At 35.5% G+C, this 21,109-nt stretch overlaps 1 protein-coding gene across 2 annotated transcripts in view; it reads left to right on the top strand.

The window, feature by feature from the left end:
- Positions 1-15,751, top strand: part of UNC13C (unc-13 homolog C) — a 598,728-nt gene extending 582,977 nt beyond the window's left edge. For both annotated transcript variants that reach the window (XM_060169334.1, XM_060169325.1), the window contains 3 exons: positions 11,694-11,786; positions 13,313-13,472; positions 15,028-15,751. In XM_060169334.1, coding sequence (XP_060025317.1) covers positions 11,694-11,786; positions 13,313-13,472; positions 15,028-15,313 — 539 coding nt within the window. In that variant the 3' untranslated portion in view covers positions 15,314-15,751. The remainder of the gene's footprint in view (positions 1-11,693; positions 11,787-13,312; positions 13,473-15,027) is intronic.
- Positions 15,752-21,109: the final 5,358 nt, after the last annotated feature.

Raw genomic sequence — 21,109 nt, forward strand, 5'->3', positions numbered from 1 at the left:
CTCTAAAATTTGAAATTTTACTCAAGGTAAGACTAGCTCCATAGCTAATACCCACAACCCCAAACTCCCAGAACCTCTATAATGAAGGGATTGCCATGAGCATCTCTAAGCTGCTACAAAGCAAATTTAAACTCCATAGTCATCTATTCACATGAATTGTTTTTATTTGCACATTTTTCCTGCAAAGATGGTAACTTGAGAGAGAATACTTCTGTGTGATGGAAGCCAGACATAGATCAATACCCATTTATTTGATAAGGAAAATCTGCTTTAAGCACGCCTATAATTTCATTATTTTACCACTGATTCACTTACACAACACTAAAACACTAAAACAAAGAGAACAAACTTTTTAATTACTTTCCCATTAAAGAGTTCATCCCTTCCTAACACCTGCCTTCCTGTTCAATCCACACATCATCCAAATTTCTGTTGATTCTCCTCTTATGGAGCTCCTTCACTATGCCATGCACATAGACAGACACTGGGAATATAAAACTAAATAAGACTACGCTTGCCATAATAAATTCAAATCTAATAAGGAAGGTATATCCATTTGATATCCACCTGATAGTTTATCTAAATCATGCTATTGCTTACTAACATACTTTCTACAACACAACTTCCCCAGTCTGAGGTTCTTTTGGCTGAAATATGTCTCCAAGTCATAGTCTCTGGGGAAACTGTGTGTGTGTGTGTGTGTGTGTGTGTGTGTGTGTGTGTGTGTGTGTGTGTGTGTGTGTGTGTGTGTGTGTGTGTGTGTGTGTGTGTGTGTGTGTGCGCGCGCGCGCGCGCGCGCACCCGTGTATGCACACGTGTGTGTGTAAAATAAATTTTATTGCCTCTTGAATTACATTTTGTTTCATTCATAGAAACAACTTTCCTAGATTTAAAATTCTATGTTTATAGACTCTCTCCCTCATAACTTTGTAGGCACTGCTCATTTCCTTCTGATTTTTATTTTGTGAGGAAAACTACAGGCCAGCTGAAATTCTTTCCCTTTTCTTCTTGGATACATTTCTTCTTCCTCCTGTTCCTCCTTTTCTCCTCCTCTTCTTTTTCTCCTCCTTCTCCTTCTCTTCTTCTCCTTTTCACCTGGATATACATAGGTATAGTTTGTGCTATTTAATTTTTCTAAAACAAATTGAATTCTTTAGAAGTTGAGGGCTTTTTTTAAGCTCAAGAAATTTGCTTTTTCTTATGCATTTGATCATGACTCCATTTTTCATTGTGGTTTCTTCAGGAGCATCACTTCCAGCAATAGGCTTTTGCCTGAGTACTTGAGATATTGTTACCTTTTCCTTGTGCTGTAGAATTTTTTTTCAGAAGCCCCTGAGTTTTATATGTATATTTATCCTCAAAGAAGAAGATCTGTTCACATCATACATTCAAGTAAACTGGATTACCCTTAGCCACATCTCAAAAATCCTTGGTTACTGATAGTTCCAATCATTTGAAGCTGTGGGGTGCATAGCCCCTAGCCTGACTTCACTTATCTAAACTAGCTCAGTATCTACTACTACGTTTATTGACATCCTCAGTGACTACCAAGAAGAAAAGACATGTCCTAAAGCTCTCATCCCTCAAAACGTATCCTACTCTAGTCTCTTCCTACCAACAATGATTTACATGGTGTGAATACGTACTGCCTTATGAGAGTAATCTTTCTCATCTCATTCTCCTCCAGGTAGTAGTGTTTGCTAGTAGTCATGCTGTTAATGAAAAGATCTTAAGAGAGAGATGCTAACAGATCAGGTGAAATAGATAATGATTAGAAATAATTCTTAGGCACTAGTCAAAATTGAAAGTTTAATTTTCTGATTTTCGCCACTTCTGAGTTTCCACCAGGAAAAAACAGCAGTGACTGTCCATATCCATATCCTACCTACTTCCCAAATTCTACTATTCTTTGAAAGTCTGTCCCATTATGTGAATTCCAGAAGACCTTTTTTTCTTTTTTTTTTTTTTTTTTGCGGTACGCGGGCCTCTCACTGTTGTGGCCTCTCCCGCTGCAGAGCACAGGCTCCGGACGCGCAGGCTCAGCGGCCATGGCTCACGGGCCCAGACACTCCGCAGCATGTGGGATCCTCCCGGACTGGGACATGAACCCGCGTCCCCTGCATCGACAGGCGGGCCCTCAACCACTGCGCCACCAGGGAAGCCCCGGAAGACCTTTTTAGAGGCAAGCTAGTTTGTCAGTGGAAAGAGACCTTCACTGAAAATAACAAGACCCACCACTGATAACTGCCAAGCTATGGAAATTTGTACAAGACACTTAGCCTCAACTTCCTTACCTCTAAAACAAAGATACCGATCAGATAGTTTCCAAGGCCCACTCTAGTTCTAACATTAAAACTATATATTTTTCAATACTAAAATATTTCAGGTTAAGATAACTAAACTTTCCAAAACAATTCTAAAAGGATACCCAACTAGCATAGTGACTTCCAGGATTTGACACATTTCAAATCTTAGTAATCACTGATTAATTTTTCAGCCACACATTTAAGCATGCTATAGCATGGAAACGCACTGATATAAACTAACAATATAAGATGTTTCAACCAATAGTAGGTTTAAGGATAAAACACAGAGAGCTATGAAACCATAAACATCCCAGAACACAAAATTAATTTAAATATACATTTCAATGATTACCATGGGGCTTAATATAAAAAGCTGCAAATGAAAACTAAATATTATCACACACACAAAAATAACCTTAAGATACATAGATGCTTTCTGTCTATGCAGTATGTTCTTTGTCTTAGATTTCACATCTGCTTCTGCCTTTTAGTTCACCAAGACTTTAAATGCCATTAACAACAACAAAAAAAAACAAAACCACCAAGACAGTTTGCTTTCTCCTCTTTGATGTGAAAAAAGGAAGGGGGAGGGGAAAAGAGTAGAAGAGAAGCTATTCAATGAACATCACAGCATGTCAGAGATCTGAGGTCAAATTTCAGTTTTCCATTTACTGACTTTAACAGGTAACTAACATCCGTGCCCAACTGCACCATCTATAAAATGTACACAATACCTTTATCTGATATCAGAGCAAGATCCTATCCTTAAAGCATTCTGCACAATGCCTGGCACACACAAGTAATCAAAAATTGTACCCATAATTGTTATCATGACCATGAATTACTTCAAATATAAATCTTAAATTACATGGAGATAATGAGCAAACAAAAAGGAAGGAACATGAGGAAAGCACAAAAGGCATAAGAGAAGGAATGGAGCTTAAGTCAAGCCACTTCCTGGTTTATTCTACTCCTACCACCTCTGATGATATCTAACGACCTAGAAACCTGAATGGAGGTAAGTTACTCCCACCTGGAGCCCTAGACTTGAAGGTGGGAGGAGAAGTAGGGCAGGTCAGCTGATACTGAACTATGACATTGCCAGAGTGGTCATCCCTCATGAATTCACCACACCTTTCCTTTGAGGGGCCCAGCAAAGTCCCATGAGGACTGATTCAAACCCCTTTGTCAGGGGCTTAAGCAGTTTGGTAAACTTGTACAAATGACTTGAGCAGCTGTGATATTTTTCATCTACTATTTTACAGGATGCTAATAGAGACTTGGAGGTAATTATTTAAAACATTACATGAATAATCATTACTAAATTTTTTAAATTATTCATTCACAGAATGTACTAAAATTATGTTGGGTGAGAGACTAACTCTATTAGGGGTGCTTATATAATGCTATATTATAATCTGATAGTAATCAGGATCTATTATCAAAAAGCTTTTTATCAAAAGCTGCTCTTCTAAAGAGAACTTCAAATTAAACAATCAGTTCTTTCATCCTCCTGCCCTTTGCCAATGTTTACTCACATGAGCGTTACTCATTCCTGAATAGAGAGTTTCGTATTCATGATCCAATAATGTTGGTGACAAAGGACACATTCTAGGGACCCAGATGTTGATTTGAGGCACAATAGCCTAATTTCTATGGATTTAGAAGAGACAAGATTATGTAACAGGCATAGCCTCTGATTAAATCTTCATTAAATGCTCAAAAATTGTTAAATAGATGAATAACAAGCTCCATATTAGATTATTTTCATATTTCATTCCGTCACAAGTGGAAATCTCTTATATGTTACCTTTTCTTCTCTTTTTGGAAAATAACTGCTTGATTGATATATACCTTCTTCAACTTGAAGATGCTTCTATTCAATACCATTTTTATTCAGGGATAGGCAGTCAACAGATTTCACCATGCAAATGTTAGATGGATCAGATCAAGGTTATAGCAAACCAACCCCACCAAATGGGAAGAAAAATCTATTGCACAGTGCAACACAGATGTAAATCACATCTGACTGAATTAAGCAGCTTCCATAGTTTCAGCAACTACAAAGGTATTGTTTCAGCAACTGCAAAGGTATTAAATGAATCAACTCAAATATGTACAATCATAAAAATCACTGTGCAAACTGAAACTGTTCAAAGCAATCTTGCTAATTAATGGGGAAAATTATAATTCTACCAAGACTTTTGAAAACATTCTGTCAAAAGAAACAAAATCTTCTGCTGTCAGCTATAAATGTATAGGGAAATGAAAAAAGAGAGAACATCTATTTAATATGCTGTAATTGGAAGCATTAGAAACATGGAGAATTAAAGCACTTCGTTTCTTTTTAAAATCTTATCGAGTGTAGCTTGAACAGCACTTGCCTTTTTCTTCTCATCACATAACCAGAAGGCGCAGCATCTTTTCTGTGCCTTGGTGAATTGTCATTCCACAGTTTGGATCAGTCACCAGCAGTTTATCCTTCCTGCTTTCGATGCGGTAACATATCTCAGAGTTCCTTTAATGTGAATTTTTTTCTCCAATGTCACCTCTACTAGGACATCTTCATCTTCTTTCTCATTTATGTCAAGAAGGTCACTTTTCATTAAGTTCCTTGTCTGCTTCTCTAGGGCCCGGCATGGGCAGTAATGTCAACATTCACAAGGTCAGTAATTTTTTTCTATTAATCCATTTACATTCTATACAAATTTCACTCCAGTGTTATCACTTTTTGTTCCTTAGTTGCACTTTCTTCTTTTCTGGCTCATTCCCTCTTTTGATTATCCAGGTTTTTATCACTGGAAAACAAGGCAGTAACACAGCTACACACTTTGCTATGTGTGAACTGAACAGGGGCACAGTGACCAATCACCAACAGACTTTAAAAGAAGTGATGTCATTGGTTGCTGATGATAATACCTATCTGTTACTTATATGATGATTTGTGGACTAAGAAATTAGCAGCAAAGTTTGTACTTTAGGCAATGATACACGTTCAACAGGCCATGATAACTAAAATTTGAATGTGTCAGTGGGAAATGGGTGCTATTTAACTAAACTGTGGGCACTGAAATCCAGGCGTATCATGGAACATGAAAACCCATGCAAAGTGAGGACTGCTTGCATGTTTAATCAATGAATAAATATAAACTGGCCATTTAATATGTATCAAAAGAATATTATGTTTATTGTATGAATTAGAGATAAGTATGGATTATTAATATGAAGAGGCTTCCTGCCATTATGGAATATAGTTAGGAAGAAAAATATCTGCATAAGTAACTACAATACTAGGCATAACATAGGTGCTAGGCATAATATAAACACTGTGCCATGGAAACACAAACCTGGAGTTCTCAGGAGACAATTATGAATAGCATGACTATTAAGCAATAATTGTAATAATGATAAAACCTTTTACAGTAGTTGCATCTACTCAAAGTTGTCAGAAGACAGTCACATTCCTAATTCCACTTTTTTAGGGTTGTACCATATTAAGCAGGCAGCTCTCAAGACTATGTTTGACTTGGTTGAGCAGTAAATTTCACATTTTATGTTAGAAAAGGAAATGTGTATTTTCTAGTCAATGTTTCCACCCAAGAGGTTCCACAAAATTGTTCAGGGACTGCTGAGTACATAAGTTTGATTTTTAACATGCTTTTCCCCACCAATGCAGCCCTCCAAATCTTTTTAGAAAACACACACACACGCACAGAGTTAGGATGTACAAGTGGAGGACGAGAGAGCAGCAGTTTCGGAGAGGGAAAAACATATCTATGCATTTAGAGTACCTTTTAAAAAGCTTTAGGCACATTTCTTTAGCTGTTAGTTGTTTTCAAACAGCATAAAATTTCTCCTCCATAAGTAAGAGCACCAAAGAGAAACCACATATTTTCCTAATTCAATTTTTATATATTCTCCAATACAAATCAAATTCTATAACAACAGAGTTAAAGCCTTTAAATTACCTTGGTACAGTTTCTGGTTAGAAACTCAGATGAAGAAATGGTACCTCCTGGTGAGTGCTCTGATGGAAGGCTTTTCTCAATTACAAATCTGTTAAATCAATAACTTTCCTGACCATAATTGCTAGATGTTTACTCTGGGCAGAAACCAGCCATTGCTACATTACTGCTTATAGTAATACATAATAAGACCACACATAAAAGTCTTAACCACAAACCCAGGTGCTGAGCAGGCTCTGATCCTTGGTGTAACAACAGAGACAAATACACAATCTGGATGTATTTTCAGTGTTGCTGAGACACCATCTCTCATTTACTCTGATTTCAGCAATAGTTAAACAAAAAACCTTTAGTAATCAAGAAAACTCATTTCACTGAATTCTTGATTAACCAAAGGTTTTATTGATACATCATAGTGGGGAAGAACATTCCCTAATAGACATTCAACATGAGGGCTCTTAAAAACCTTCCATCTCTAGCGTACTCAGCCCAGAAAATCTTACTGAAGAAAGTCAGAATTCCAAAGTTGTTGGGGAAAACTCCAGTCACTCATGTTGTCTTATTGCAGTATTTGATTTAGATAACTATAGCATCAATGGATTTTTCTCCATAATTTTTCTATGAATCTTTGAGGTATTTAGTAACTTTGAAATACTCTTATTAGGAATTATTATCATCATAAACTTGGATCCATTTACCAGATAGCTGTTATGTGCAAGGCACATAATATCCTACATATTTTTCAAAATTTTCCCTTTTTAGCCTCACCATAATGTTGCCAGGTAGGTGTGTTTATCCCCACTTTACAAATAAGGAAATGCAAGTTTATGGAGTTTTAAACTGTTAATGAGTGACAGACCAGATTCATGATCAGGGAAGTCTGATTTCACTGCCCAGTTTTTTTTATACTATGTTATAGTATTTGAGGAAATCAGGACTATAACTACAGATTATTTTTATAGAATAACAAAAGATGAGTATTTTACAGTAGAGGTGTTTGGACAGAGCTTCATAAGATAATGGAGGGAGGATTTTCCAAACACGTGGTTTGAGTGGATGAAAACATGAAGAAAGTTTTGAAGAATGAAGCCAAAGACAACGGCGTGGACCAGAAGTGCAGATGAAGGAAAGGTCATCAGAAGCATCCTTGCAAGGCGCTGGGTTTTAGGATTTGATTCAAGATGTAATAAGATACAAGTGGGAGGTTTTCCAGAAGGGAATAGGGTGATAAAAATGATCTATCTTTTACACAGATGAGACAAATTCTTTCAAAATCTAGGTCTGACTATGCCACCCATAGCCAAAAACTTAACAGGCTTCTCTGTATCTCCAAGATAATGTCTAACAACTTTTATTTATTTATTTTTGTCTAACAACTTTTAAATGGCATTCAGAGGACCCATATTTTCTTTAACATTTCCTCATTACTCCATCTATGCTTGCTCCACCCATAATGAACTCCTTGCAATTTCCAGGACACACCATTCTCCTTTATGCATCCACATGTGGGCGCATGCTATTTTCTGCTCCTTTGTCTAAAAACAATGAATTTCAACCCAACCTTCAAGAGTCTCCTTAAGCATCTTCTCCCCTGTAAAATCTATCATGATATAACAGTTAAGTAGTGAGTATCCGTATTTTATGTCCTGTCTCCCCCACCAAAAAAAATTGTCTCAGTGTTCCTCAAGACCTAAGAATATTGTGAAAATACTAGAGGCATTTCCATTAAAGTTATGAGCAAATCAAAGATGTTAACTCTAGTAGCCAAGGTCGCAGTAGGAATCAGATGGCACACTCAATTAAGATTATTTGAGAAGGATTTAATAGAGAAACTATGGACAAAGGTATGTGCTGGATATAAAGAGACCAGAAAAAATAGTCAACTAACCTCCCTGCAACAAAAATAACAAGGGAGGAAGAAGCTCCTAAAACTAGGAAAGAGACTGTCTCCTGTTGAGGGCTGGTGAGGGGAATTTTGATTTTTGGTTGCAGGATTCAGCCAGCAAAAGGTGACCCCACAGGAAGGAGACTAAAGAAATAAATACCTGACCCGACTCTACTCCCTCCTTCCCCTGCCTTGCCAGGACTTCTCAGTGGCAGTACAGTATAGAGGAGACCATTGAATTGTCCATCTAAGGGCAGAGTAGAGAAGGGTGGAAAATGAATTTGGAGAGCCAAATGGAGGATAACAAGCATGTCCACGTCTAACACTGTCAATGGAATATAGTATTAGAAACATAAGCTAATAAAATTAGCCAAGGCAAACAATATGAGGTATAAAAAATGGAAAGGAGAAGTGTCATTCACTGAAAATAATATGATTGTATTTCATTTACTCAAAAGGGGTAAATGTAAATCTTTCATTAAAAATTCAGTTGGCTGAATAAAAAAATCACTAGCCTTCCTGTTATAAAATATAATAGAATAAACGGTCCCATTTAAAATAGGATGAGATACCACAACTAGGAATAAGCTTTTAAAATGTTTAATATTCACATGAAGAAAAATGTAAAACATTATTGAAATACACAAAAGGAGACTTGAATAATGGGAACATATATTCTATTTTTCATATCATAAATATGTCACCAGTTTAGGAATGATATCAAACTATTTTATTTTTCCAAAAAGTGTTATCAGCTTCTCTTATGAGCCCTACTTTCTACTGCATAGACACCTCCCTCATTGATATCGACACCCAGGTACATACCATGTTAATTACTTGCACTATTAGAAAGTTATTCAGGTTCTAAGACCTTGTTCTGCTCACATTAAAGTTTTAATCACTTATTGGATATAAAGCTCTCCTTCCTTCTACGCAAGCAGGGGGAAATGGTGACTCTAGCAGTAGAAGCAGGAGGTGGAGGAAGACATGAGCTTCTGTAATGTGTACCTTTCCTCTTTCTCCTGGACGTAGTTTCCCTGATATTGAGGAGGAAGGAAAGAGAGAAAAGAGAAAGATGACTCTTTATTTAAACTTCAATGGTTGGGGAGTTCCCTGGTGGTCCAGTGGTGAAGAATTCAGCTTCCAACCTAGGGGATGTGGGTTCAATCCCTGGTCGGGGAACTAAGATCCCACGTGCCCAGGGGCAACTAAGCCCATGCGCCACAACTACTGAGCTCGTGCACCTCAACTAGAGAGCCCACGCGCCACAACCAGAGAGAGAAAACCACGCACCATAACTAGAGAGAGAAAACATGGAGGCCACAACTAGAGAGAAGCCCATGAGCCACAGCAAAGAGCCTGTATGCTACAGTGAAGGATCCCACATGCCTCAACGAAGATCCCGTGTGCCGCAACTAAGACTTGATGCAGCCAAAAATAATAAATAAATAAATAAATAAATAAAATAAACTTCATTGGTGGCCATTAGTGGTCATTATCTATTTAAAGGTCATTGTCTATTCAGTTAGTGGTAGAGCTTTTCCAGCTCCTTCTCCTAGGGGAAGTACAAGCTTGCTTGATAGAACTGGCTGGTGTGAAACTTATTTCCAAATAGTTCTCCAGGGCATTGATGAACTCTTCCAAGACTCGATACCTGGCCACTTTTTCCTGCTGCACCTCACCTGGGCATAGCACATTCCTTTGAGAGGCCTGCCTCTTTACCACGTCTGTGACAATCCCTGATAAAACCAGAGCCTACAATCACATTATCCCTCTCTTGTCCCCAACTCTGGCACTTAAAGGCCATTCAGGAGCCATCTGCCGTATTTCTCAGCAACCATGACTTTAAGCAGAGGGGAAGGTCCTGGCATACTCTGTGGCTTGCTGTTCCTCACTGGGCCATGTCCAGGTCTGCTAAGTAGGCAGCCAATTAAAAAATGAAATGCTCATCTTGCTGGCACTTCCGGAGTCTAGGAGTACTTCTCTTGGCGTTTTCTTTCCTTCACCTCAGGAAAAGGAAACATTTCCGCTCTTCCCTTCCCACAGAACAATGAACAGTCCCTTGGCTAATGCCCAAAGTGATCCATTTCTATCTTTCGATTCTTTTATTATCAAATGGCTGGGGTGGGGTGTGGGTGAGAGAGCTGCTTGTGGTGAAGCAGCTCTTCTCAGCAGGTCCTGTTAAGGGGTTCCGGCTGAAATCCACTGATTTCCTGAAGTTAGAAATTGGAAGTCTCTTAGAACCTTTCATTTTCAGCTTGGTCACTAGCCATTTATTTTACAAAAATAAGATTCTTATTACTCTCATATATATTGTAAATGGTTAAAATCTCTATGGGGCAAAATTAGAATTCCACCTACCTTTGACAAATAAATACCATTTCTAAAATTATACTATAGATAAACTTGTAAATATGAAAAATAATTATTTGTTACATTTTGCTCATAAGAGTAAGAGGTTAGAAACAACCAAAGTGTAGTTAAATAAATAATGGATGTTTGTATAATGGAATAAAGGCTAAACATTATTTTAAATATTTTAATGTTTTCATTAGTAAGCAGATTAGTGATTCATTTTTAAGCAAGTACTCAGGGAACACTGACTTTGTAGTTAATGCAGTGATATTCCAGACTATATTAAAGAATGGGGCTTAGCTTTATGTATACTGAAATGGAATGATCTTCTTAATATATTTTTAGGTGAAAAGACAAAGGCAAGGTAAATGATAATTAGAGCATGTGCTTTTATTTGTGAAAAAAATATACATGCTTATAGGTGATATGTTAATAAGTGTGTGTGTATGAAGTTGATGTAGTTATCCCTGTTTTACAAATGAGAAAACCAAGACTTGAGAACATAGCAAATTCCAATCACAGAACCAGTTGCAGCATAACTATGATTTGAATTCAAGCTTATCTGACCCCAAATCACAGGCACTTTCCAATACAACATTCTTAACCTTTGACTAACGTTTATCAGGGTAGAATTGACTACTCCTTTTTATACCATCAGTCGACCTTGTAAATGTATCTATTTTAGAATGTATCACACTATATGCAGCAGTATGTGTATATGTTGCTCTCCCCTGGTCTAGTGTGGGCCTTGTGAGGGCAGGTGCTCTGTAGAGCCATCTTTGTATCCTGGGTGCTCTGGTGTGGTACACTGAAGAAAAGCACTTCACAAAGGAATGAAAGGCATGATACATCTTTGTACGTAAGCAACAATGGAGGAGAGCTTTATTACGTGCCTAGTAAGGCAACTGCCTTTTTTTTTTTTTAACAATAGTAATACTAAGAGTGTGCCTTAAGGTATCTGAGTACTATATGAAAGTTTAGCTAAATATGATTATACCCAAGCCTCAAACCTGCATAGCAAATTTAATTTAGTGAACATTTATCAAAATCTATTATGTGCTGTTAACGAAAAGAACCATTTATTTCTATGATCACACTTTACAGTCCCTTGTGCACAGAGTGCTGATGTCCATTATTAAGTGGTCTGAAAGGTCAGGCCAGTAAACTTTTGCTGATTTGCAGGTCCCTCCTCCAGAGATTCAGTGGGTCAGATATCTGTTCATGTGGACATCACCGCCACCCCAGGAACAGGAGAGCATAAAGTCACTATAAAAGGTATATTTCGGGTCCAGGTAGATAAAACAGCCTATGAGACTTTAACCTATGGAAATAATTATATCAAAAATGTTTTTTCTTGAATCTCTCTTTAAAAATCTATATTAAATGATTTCAGGGCATGCTCGGAATTTCTTCATGAATCTAGAACTTTTGATTTAAAACTGAAACAAATGAATGGCACAGGTACTTAACCTATGTTACCTGAAATATCTAAATGGTTTAAATACATTGGTGATTACATTTCAAAACTGTATACATTGAACATGTTCTCTATGGTTGAGGCTATGATATACATTCAACATTGGTGCTGTGGTTAGCTCCAACTTGCCAATGACATTTTAGATGTTAAGTCAGCATGTTCTTATTATCCACATAATCTACCTACTTTTTCTATGTGATTTCCAACAACTGTTTGATTTTTTTAAAATGGGTGGTTGAATCAATTGGTTTTATATTGTAAAAGCACAGTCTGAAAAGAGGGGTCATTTCAAAGATACAATTTAATGATTAATACTTTCCTCAATAGAACCATGTTCTATTTTTATATTATTATAGACTTAGTCACTTTAAATAATATCTACTTTAATCAAAACCATGGCCTTCTAACATATTTTAAAATTGCATTACCTAATGTATCTTTGTATTATAAAAGTAACACTGCTATGGGCTATAATAGATTATATACAGTACTGGTAATCATACAGAAAAGTGGGCATGACTATATATTCCAGTGTCACTAAATATATTTGAAAAATATTTTGACAATGCATATCAAATGGTAAAAGTTTTATCAACCTTTTACATTAGCAAATTTAATTGTAAGACAATTCCTTAAGGATATCATCATCAAAGGATGAGCAAACCTGTATGAGAACGTTCATTTAAGTATTATTTATGATGCCTGAAATTAGGAAACCGCCATGATATGCAACAACAAGTGATTGGGTAAATATAGAATGAAATGTACATATAATGAAATATTTGCTGTTGGAAAATATATAATAAATTAGAATGCTACCCGTGATGGGCTTAAAAAATAAAGCTACTTATAAGACTGCAATACATTATGATCCCATTCTATATATAAAGATTGAAAACATCATACCAAAATATTAACTCATTTCTTCTGAGTGATAAAATTATATATTTTTAAAATCTATTTTCTGTATATTTTCTAAATATTTTATGATGAACATATAATTTTAATAAGAAATGCATCATTTTTTCACCTAAAACAAGAATCACAACTTTTCAGTATTAATGATTGTCCTTTCAATTACAGCTCACATTTGCCATCCCAGTGCCACATGGCTTAGAGCTGAGAGCACCATCAGGCGTGCAGCCCAGAGAGTAAATGGCTTTTCCTTGTCAGTGGGGTTAGGGTGCTATCAAATGCAAGTTACAACTTCATACATCATTTTAAAAAATAAAAATTCACTCTAAGGATCAAAGGGAGAGTCTAGGATTCCACACATTGGTTTGCTAATACTTTATATTCCTGTCTCTTTCCTTTTGGCTTTTAGTGATTGCTATTAATGACTTAAACTGGCAGACCACTGCAACGTTCCGCCCTTTTGTGGAAGTTTGTATGCTGGGACCCAACCTCGGAGACAAGAAGAGAAAACAAGGCACAAAGACAAAAAGCAACACATGGTCACCAAAATATAACGAAACATTTCATTTGTAAGTTATGACCTGACTCCTTTATTCAACCAGGCAATAGGCATTGTAGAGCTACACTTATGAGCGACTCACAGGGTAGGAATGGCACTGGGCTTTGCTAAGGAAAGCAAAACCTATGGGTTTAAGGATTCCTGTTCATCACTGATCCAAGGCAAATGAACAAGGCTCTGTTTTTAGTTCTCTTCCATTTGTTTAGTATTTGTCCAGTGTCTACCATGTATCAGGCAATAGTATAGGCATTGGATATATGTAGAAGGAGGACTTTGCTCTCGTGGAAGTTACTCTCTAGAGGTAAAGAACGTATGATAAACAACATCATAAATAAAGTTATCATATGATAGTACTAAGCAGAGCATTAAAACAGGGTGATGCAATAGAGTGATGGGTTGGCTGCTTAGACGGGGTGTTCAGGGAAGCCTCTCTGAGCATGTGCCTTTTAAATAGGAACCTGAGAAAATAAAGAACCAGTCATGTAGGGAAGAGAGTTGAGAGCATTTTAGGACAAGGAAAATTGCGAGTGCAAGGATTCTAAGCAGGAGCATGCCTGGCATATTTAAGAAACAGTATGTAGTGGGCAAGGGAGTGAGATAAGATGAATTTGAAGAGGTGGTCAGGTACTACATCACACAGGGCTTTGAAGTCAGTGGTAAAGGAGCCTGGGTCACATTCTAAGCTCAGTAGGAGACATTGAAGGATTTTCATATGAGGGTTTGAACAATCTGATTTACATCATTAATGATTATTGTGTTTGCTGTATAGAGAAGTAACTATAGGGAAGGCAAGACCAAACAAGTAGAGATAAGTTAGAAGGCTATTGCAGTAGTCTAGGTAAGAGAGAATAGTGACTGATCAGATAGTCTTAGGGAGGAAGGAAGTAGTCAAGAGATGGAAAAAAGTGGACCATCCTCAGTCCCAATCTTGACAGGTCTAACTGTTGCCATAGGAAAGAGCTGGCATTGAAGCACCAGGCTCTGCTGGAACTGATTTACTCTGGAGATTTTTATGCAATTTAACATCTTGTGAACAGTGCTTGATAGTCTGTGCAGTGTATTCCCCTGAGAAAAGGCTCCTAGATATAATAGCGTATCCAGGAGTCTGAGGTAAAGAAAGGAAATTGTAATAACGGATGTTGAAATGGCACAGAAATTCTTCCAAAAGGTACCCATCCCCCCTGGCCTAGCTTCCATGACCCCTAGTAACGCCTCCTACCCCTATATCACTGGGGAGACCTTGCCTCCAATGATTAATTACAACATAATATTTTAATTCCAGTTTCTATTAATATCCTTAACATCAGGGCAGTAAAGCATTTTTAGATGGATTTCCTATTTCCATCTAGGGAAGGAAGGAGTTTTTAAGTTCGATTGCAGAGTGACAGCTATGTAAACACAATCTAAGTAAAATTTAAAGGATATTTGCATCAGAGTTCAAAGACAATGATACTCTATTTGCCAATATAATATTCTGAGCAGTATATAAAATTTTCAACAGTCTATTAGAACCATATTGATCCCTATTTGAAAATGCTCAAAATCCATATTTTTAATCCACACAGCATTCTGAGTAAAGAAAACCGCCCACGGGCCTATGAACTTCACCTTTCAGTTAAAGATTACTGCTTTGCCAGAGAAGATCGAATTATCGGAATGACAGTAATTCAGCTCCAGAACATAGCAGAAAAAGGAAGCCACGGGGCATGGTATCCCCTATTGAAAAACGTCTCTATGGATGAAACTGGTTTGACTATCCTTAGAATCCTCTCGCAGAGGACCAGTGACAATGTGGCTAAAGAATTTGTAAAACTTAAATCTGAAACAAGATCTGCTGAAGAGAGTGCTTGAAACAAACACTGCAAGATAGCATCTATGAGAATTCATAAACTATAACTGTTTGACTACTGCATGCATGTGCAAATACACGGGAATGTTTATTTCACTACGTTTCAGTGTTTGCCAGTACTCAAGAACAATGTCTACAAGGTATGTGGAAAACCTGTGGAACTTTTATACCACTTCTGGTCTTTGAGAAATAAATGTTCCATGAAGTGCCAAAATTATGATGTAAAGTGAAATATCCAGAGCATCTTTTAAAATGTTTATTTCATTACCAATTTCTCATCCATTAAACATACTAAAAAACAGTCTCTTAAGTTGGTCCATTAGTTGTCCTTGTTACATTGGTGTATATGGCCAGTAGGTATGAAAGCATCTGTTACTCAAATTCTATTTTATTTAGACTTACCTCATTATAGATGTCTTACAAATACCCTTTTCTATCATGACTAGAAATGCAGTTACTTCTAGAAAGCATTTGTAATTTTATAGTTGCAGGTATATTGTGATGATTTTTGCATACATATTAAAATAGAAAATGTGGGAAATATTTTATGCCAACCGGTTTCCAACCTTTCTGAAATCACTGTGAAGAAATGCTCTTAAAGCAAACTTATAAAAAGTAATGCTAAATAGTTTGTTAACAGTGTTTGATATATCAACAGAACTTTAAAACTGCCAAGGTCACATCACATTTGTAAAAAAAAAAAAAAGGTAAGTTGAAGCATTTGCCATCTAGCATTATGTCTTGGCTTTACTAAATTTCATTCTTTAGAAAGTCATACGACTAATGGTTTAGGAGTATGATGGAAGGTTTGTTTCTTAAATTACCTATGATAAGTAATTATTCTGTTAGTGTTTTCCTTCTGACAGTTATGACTAACTCCTTATTTACTGAGTGCTATAATCAGTTAAATGCTTTTCTCTTTTTAGAAATATTCAACAGTTTTTACTGAATGCAGCATTACTATATATTGCACTGGAGCAAAAAGTCATGTCTTCAACTATTTAGTGAAAAATGTAAAATGAAGTCTGAAGAAATTGCTTACAGTTTTGTAATTTATGTTATTTATAAGCCCAAGATGCATACAATGCAATAGGAAAACAACTTATTACAGCTCGGTAGATAAAAATATAACTAGGTTAGAGTGTGAATATGAAATAGTCTATGAATATTTGCATTTTCTCTGTTTTTATGGTTTGACTTTTTAGAATCTGTACCTAAGTACTTGGCTGTAGAACAGGACTTTGTAGTTGTAACTTATGGTCATAACTGTTAGTGGGCAACATACATATGCAGGAACAAGATCCTGTTATAGTGACTGTGCTTTGTGAACAAGCTGGTCTGATATGTTAAGAACAGAAATGAAAAGTATCATGACTCTCAGAACCATGCTGTTACTGGGTGTGAAAACACAGACAGTAAGATCCACTAATTCATGTTAAATTGATAAGCAAGTGCTTTGTTAATGATGTCTCCAAATGCATAGTACAATGCAATCCTCTGGCATATGCATTAATAAATGGATGTATATTGAGCACATGCAATACTTCATTGTATCTTCTGCCTTTTTATTTCATGTATGCAACATCATTCCTCTATTTAAGAATAAAAAATCCAGGCTCTTTTTACTGGATAGAACACTCTTCACAGTGTTTAGTTCTAGTATCTCATTAGAATTTGAAAAAAATTTTTCCGGGAGTTGTATTCATGGAAAAAGCCACATATTACAGGATAATTACCCTGAAAATAAGAAAAAAGCTGATGTATCTACCTGTCTGTACGTCTCTGAATACTGTTAAGCCATGAAGAAAATTCAACATTCAACATATAGACAAGCAACACAGTTAAATAAAAACTTACATGACAAAAGGTTTCATTATTTTATTGCAAGATTCATTCAAGATTTATAACAATTTTACAGAACATTGACTTGAGCTCTTTAGGAGCACATTAATGTCATAAAGCAGCACACCCTTGAATAAATGGCAGTTTGCGTTTGCATTGATCACTTAAAAAATTATGAGCTAAGTAGTTTTTCCAGTATTTGTTTAATTGGATCTATTCATTCCATCTTTGTGTGTGTGCACAATATATATCAAACACTAATGGTTATGATATGAATTGAGTCTATTTATTAATATCATAAAGTATCAGTCCTAATTATGAAATAATTATGAATTCTGCAGTCTGTTGTTTCTCCCAAGATACAAGTATTTGTTGTCTCCAGAACAAAGCTTGTTGTGTTTGCATACCCAAATTAGTAACCACTCTGAAGTTCACAGCAATCTCTGTCAACTATAGACTCCATTAAAGTGTGAAGCAATTTATTTATCATATTTTAGATAAAATGCACAAAGACAAAGCTCTGTTTTTCATCTACAGATGAAACTCACATTAGAAGTTCTCAAAGAAACACATGATAATCAAATTTGGCTAAAATGAGGTGTTTAAAACCACAGTGGAACATTTATTATTTAAAGGAGCTCTGATGAATTATTATTTAAGATAAGTAATCAGATGTCCTCATCTCAACCTGCTCTAACTCATCTATTTCTAGGATAATTTATATATTGAATTTCCCTTAAATGAGGTACATTTATAAATGACAATTCTAGCTTAATGTTTTGCATTTGGCCTTTTAAAAAAATGTTTGAAGCGAGGTTTATTTTCTCCTTTCAATTTCTCTTATATAAAGATGACTATACTGGCACTTTTATGGACTAATATAGTAGTTTCAATCTTCATACTCAAATAATGAAAAATAATCAGAGTTATGCAGGACTCAGAAAATATCCCTGGATAGAAGTCTGAGAATAAGCTCCAATTTGTAAATATCATATTATACGTATTTTAAAATATACTTTTTTCACATTATGACGATTTTGAAATCAGGATACATTTTATAATCATTGTCAAACTATAGATTAATGGGTGCTTTTTTTCCTTTTTTAATAGTAAATAATGGTTCATCTTGGAATGAATGACTTCTTAGAAACAAATGTAGAGAAAGAAAGTAATGCTTAGGGATCTTTTTAAAGAATCATATATATTTTAGTTTGCGTATACTAAAATTAACTCTGTTGGTAAACGTTTCTGTTTTGACAAATTCATAGAATCGTGTATCAGGCACAACAAGCAAAATATAGGACAGTTCCGTCATCCTCCAAAATTCCATTATCCTACTACTTTGTAAACAAACTCTTTTTCTACCTTCAGCTCCTGGCAGCACTGCTCTATTTTCAGTCCCCCTGGTTTTATGTTTTCCAGAATGCCATGGAATGGAATCATGATAGTAGGTACCCTTCTGAACCTAACTTCTTTCACTAGGCATTATTCATTTAAGAGTCATCCATGTTGTGGCATGTATCAACTGTTTTCATTGCTGAGTAGTATCCCATTTATGGGCATACAAAAGAGCATCTGTTCATTCACCAGTTCAAAGACATCTGGATTGTTTTTGGTTTTTGTAAGATTATGAACAAAGCTGATATAAACATTTGTGTACAGGATTTTGCGTCACCATAAGTGCTTATTTCTCTTAAGTGAATGCAAAGTAGTGGGATTTCTGGATATTATATATTTAACTTTATAAAAAACTGTCAAACTTTTACCAAAGTGATTGTATCATTTTACATTCCCAGCAGCAATGGGTAAGAGTTCCAATTGCTCCAAATCCTTGAAGCACTTGGTATTGTCAGTCCTTTTTCTATTTTAGTTTTCTATTTTAGTTTGCAGTCCTCTGATGATTGATGATGTTGAGTATCTCTACATTTGCTTGTTTCTCATCCATATATTATCTTTGGTGAAGTGTCTGCAAATCTTTTGTCCATTTATTCAACTAGTTTTTTGTTTTACTATTGTTGAATTTGGAGACATCTTTGCATACTGGGTATAGAAGTCCTTTGTCAGATATGAGATTTGCAAGTATTTCATCCCAGTCTGTGGCTACTCTTTTCATTCTCTTAAGAGTGTCTTTCAGAGAGCAAAAGTTTTAAATTTTGAAAAAGTAATTTATCATATTTTTCTTTTATGGATCATGGCTTTGTGTTATATTTAAAAATTCTTTGCCTCACTCAGAGTCATAAAGATTTTCTCCCATGTTTTATTAAGGAAGTTTTATAGTTTTAGATTTTACTGTTTGGTCTATGATCCATGATCCATTTTGAGGTTATTTATTTTAATTATAGGATGCGAGGTCTGGGTTGAGGTTTATCTGTTTTTTTCATTATTTTTAATCTACTAATTAATTTGCACAGGGAAGTCAAATTGTTCCAGTACCACACACCATTTATTGAAAAAAACTACACTTTCTACGAATTACCTTTGCACCTTTGTCATAAATCCATTGACCAAATGTGTGTGGGTCTATTTTTAAAATCTCTATTTCTGAAATCCCTTCCTTAACACCAGTGTGACACTGTCTTAATGACTATAGCTTTGTGTTGTCTTGAACTCAGGCAGTGTGAGTTTTCCATGTTGTTCTTTTTCTTAAGATTGTTGTGGGCTGTTCTAGTAATTTTGCATTCTTAAAAAAATTAAAACACTACTGGAATTTTGATTGGGATTTTATTGAATCTACAAATCATTTGGGGGACAACTGACATCTTAACAATATTGAGTCATCAATCTATGAACACAGTACCTTGTCTCCATTTATTTAGGTCTTTGTTAATTTCTTTCATCAACGTTAGTTTTCAGCATAAAAATCCTACCAAATATTTCTTCTGTGTGTGCATGTATGATAGTGTAAGCAGTAATTTGAGAATAAAATTCAAGTTTCAATTGTTCATTTTAGTATAAAAATTGATTCTTGTATATTAGCATGGTACCCCACGACCTCACTAATCTTCCTTATTATTTGTAGGATCTTTTTTATAGATTCCTTGGGATTTTCTACATTGACAATCATGTCAAAGAGAGGCATTTTTGTTTCTTTTCATGTGTGTGCATATTATCGCTTTTCTTTCTTTAATGCACTGGTTAAGTCTTCCAGTACCTTCTTTTCTTTTATTTTTTTCTTTCTGAGAACAGGCAAAAACTGTTTATGTAGATTTAATCATATCATACACAACTACAACTTGTAGCACTGAAAATGACCCTAGAAAGAATTTGGCTTCAGTGGTCTCAAACTATTTAGTGTAGCTGAATTCCCTCCATAATGTATTCACACCACAATATATAATATAAAGCAGGAAGAAGAGGCACAGTTCTTATCTTTTACATTAGTTTTATCCATTTGTTAATACACTGACTTCATATTTTAACCTATTCTCATGGCATACAATATTACAACTGAATACAATCTTTAATAGGAGCAGTAAGCTTGGCTTGTTCTCAGTCTTAGGGAGAAAGTATTCAGTCCTTCACCATTAAATATGATGTTAGTTATAGGTTTTCTTTTATCAGCTTAAAGAAGTTCCCTCCTACTCCTACTTTGCTGACAGTTTTATCAAGAATGACTTTTGAATTTTGTCTAATGCTTTTTCTGTATCAATTCAGATAATCATATAATTTGTCTTCTATAGTCTGTGAATGTGGTAAACTACATGGACTGATTTTTTGACTCTTGAAGCAGCTTTGCATTTCTGAGATGAACCCAGTTGGTCATGATGTATTGTCTTTTTGTATATTGATGAATTCAATTGGGTGATATTTTGTTGTATTTTTATATCTATATTCATGAATTCTATTGATCTATATTTTTCTTATAATGTTTGTGTCTTGTTTTGTTATCAGGGTATTTATGGCCTCCTAAAGATTTTGAAACTGTTTCCTCCATTTCTATTTATCTATTTTATTAA

The sequence above is a fragment of the Lagenorhynchus albirostris genome, chromosome 1, assembly GCF_949774975.1.
Source record: "Lagenorhynchus albirostris chromosome 1, mLagAlb1.1, whole genome shotgun sequence".
NCBI classification, from domain to species: domain Eukaryota; kingdom Metazoa; phylum Chordata; class Mammalia; order Artiodactyla; family Delphinidae; genus Lagenorhynchus; species Lagenorhynchus albirostris.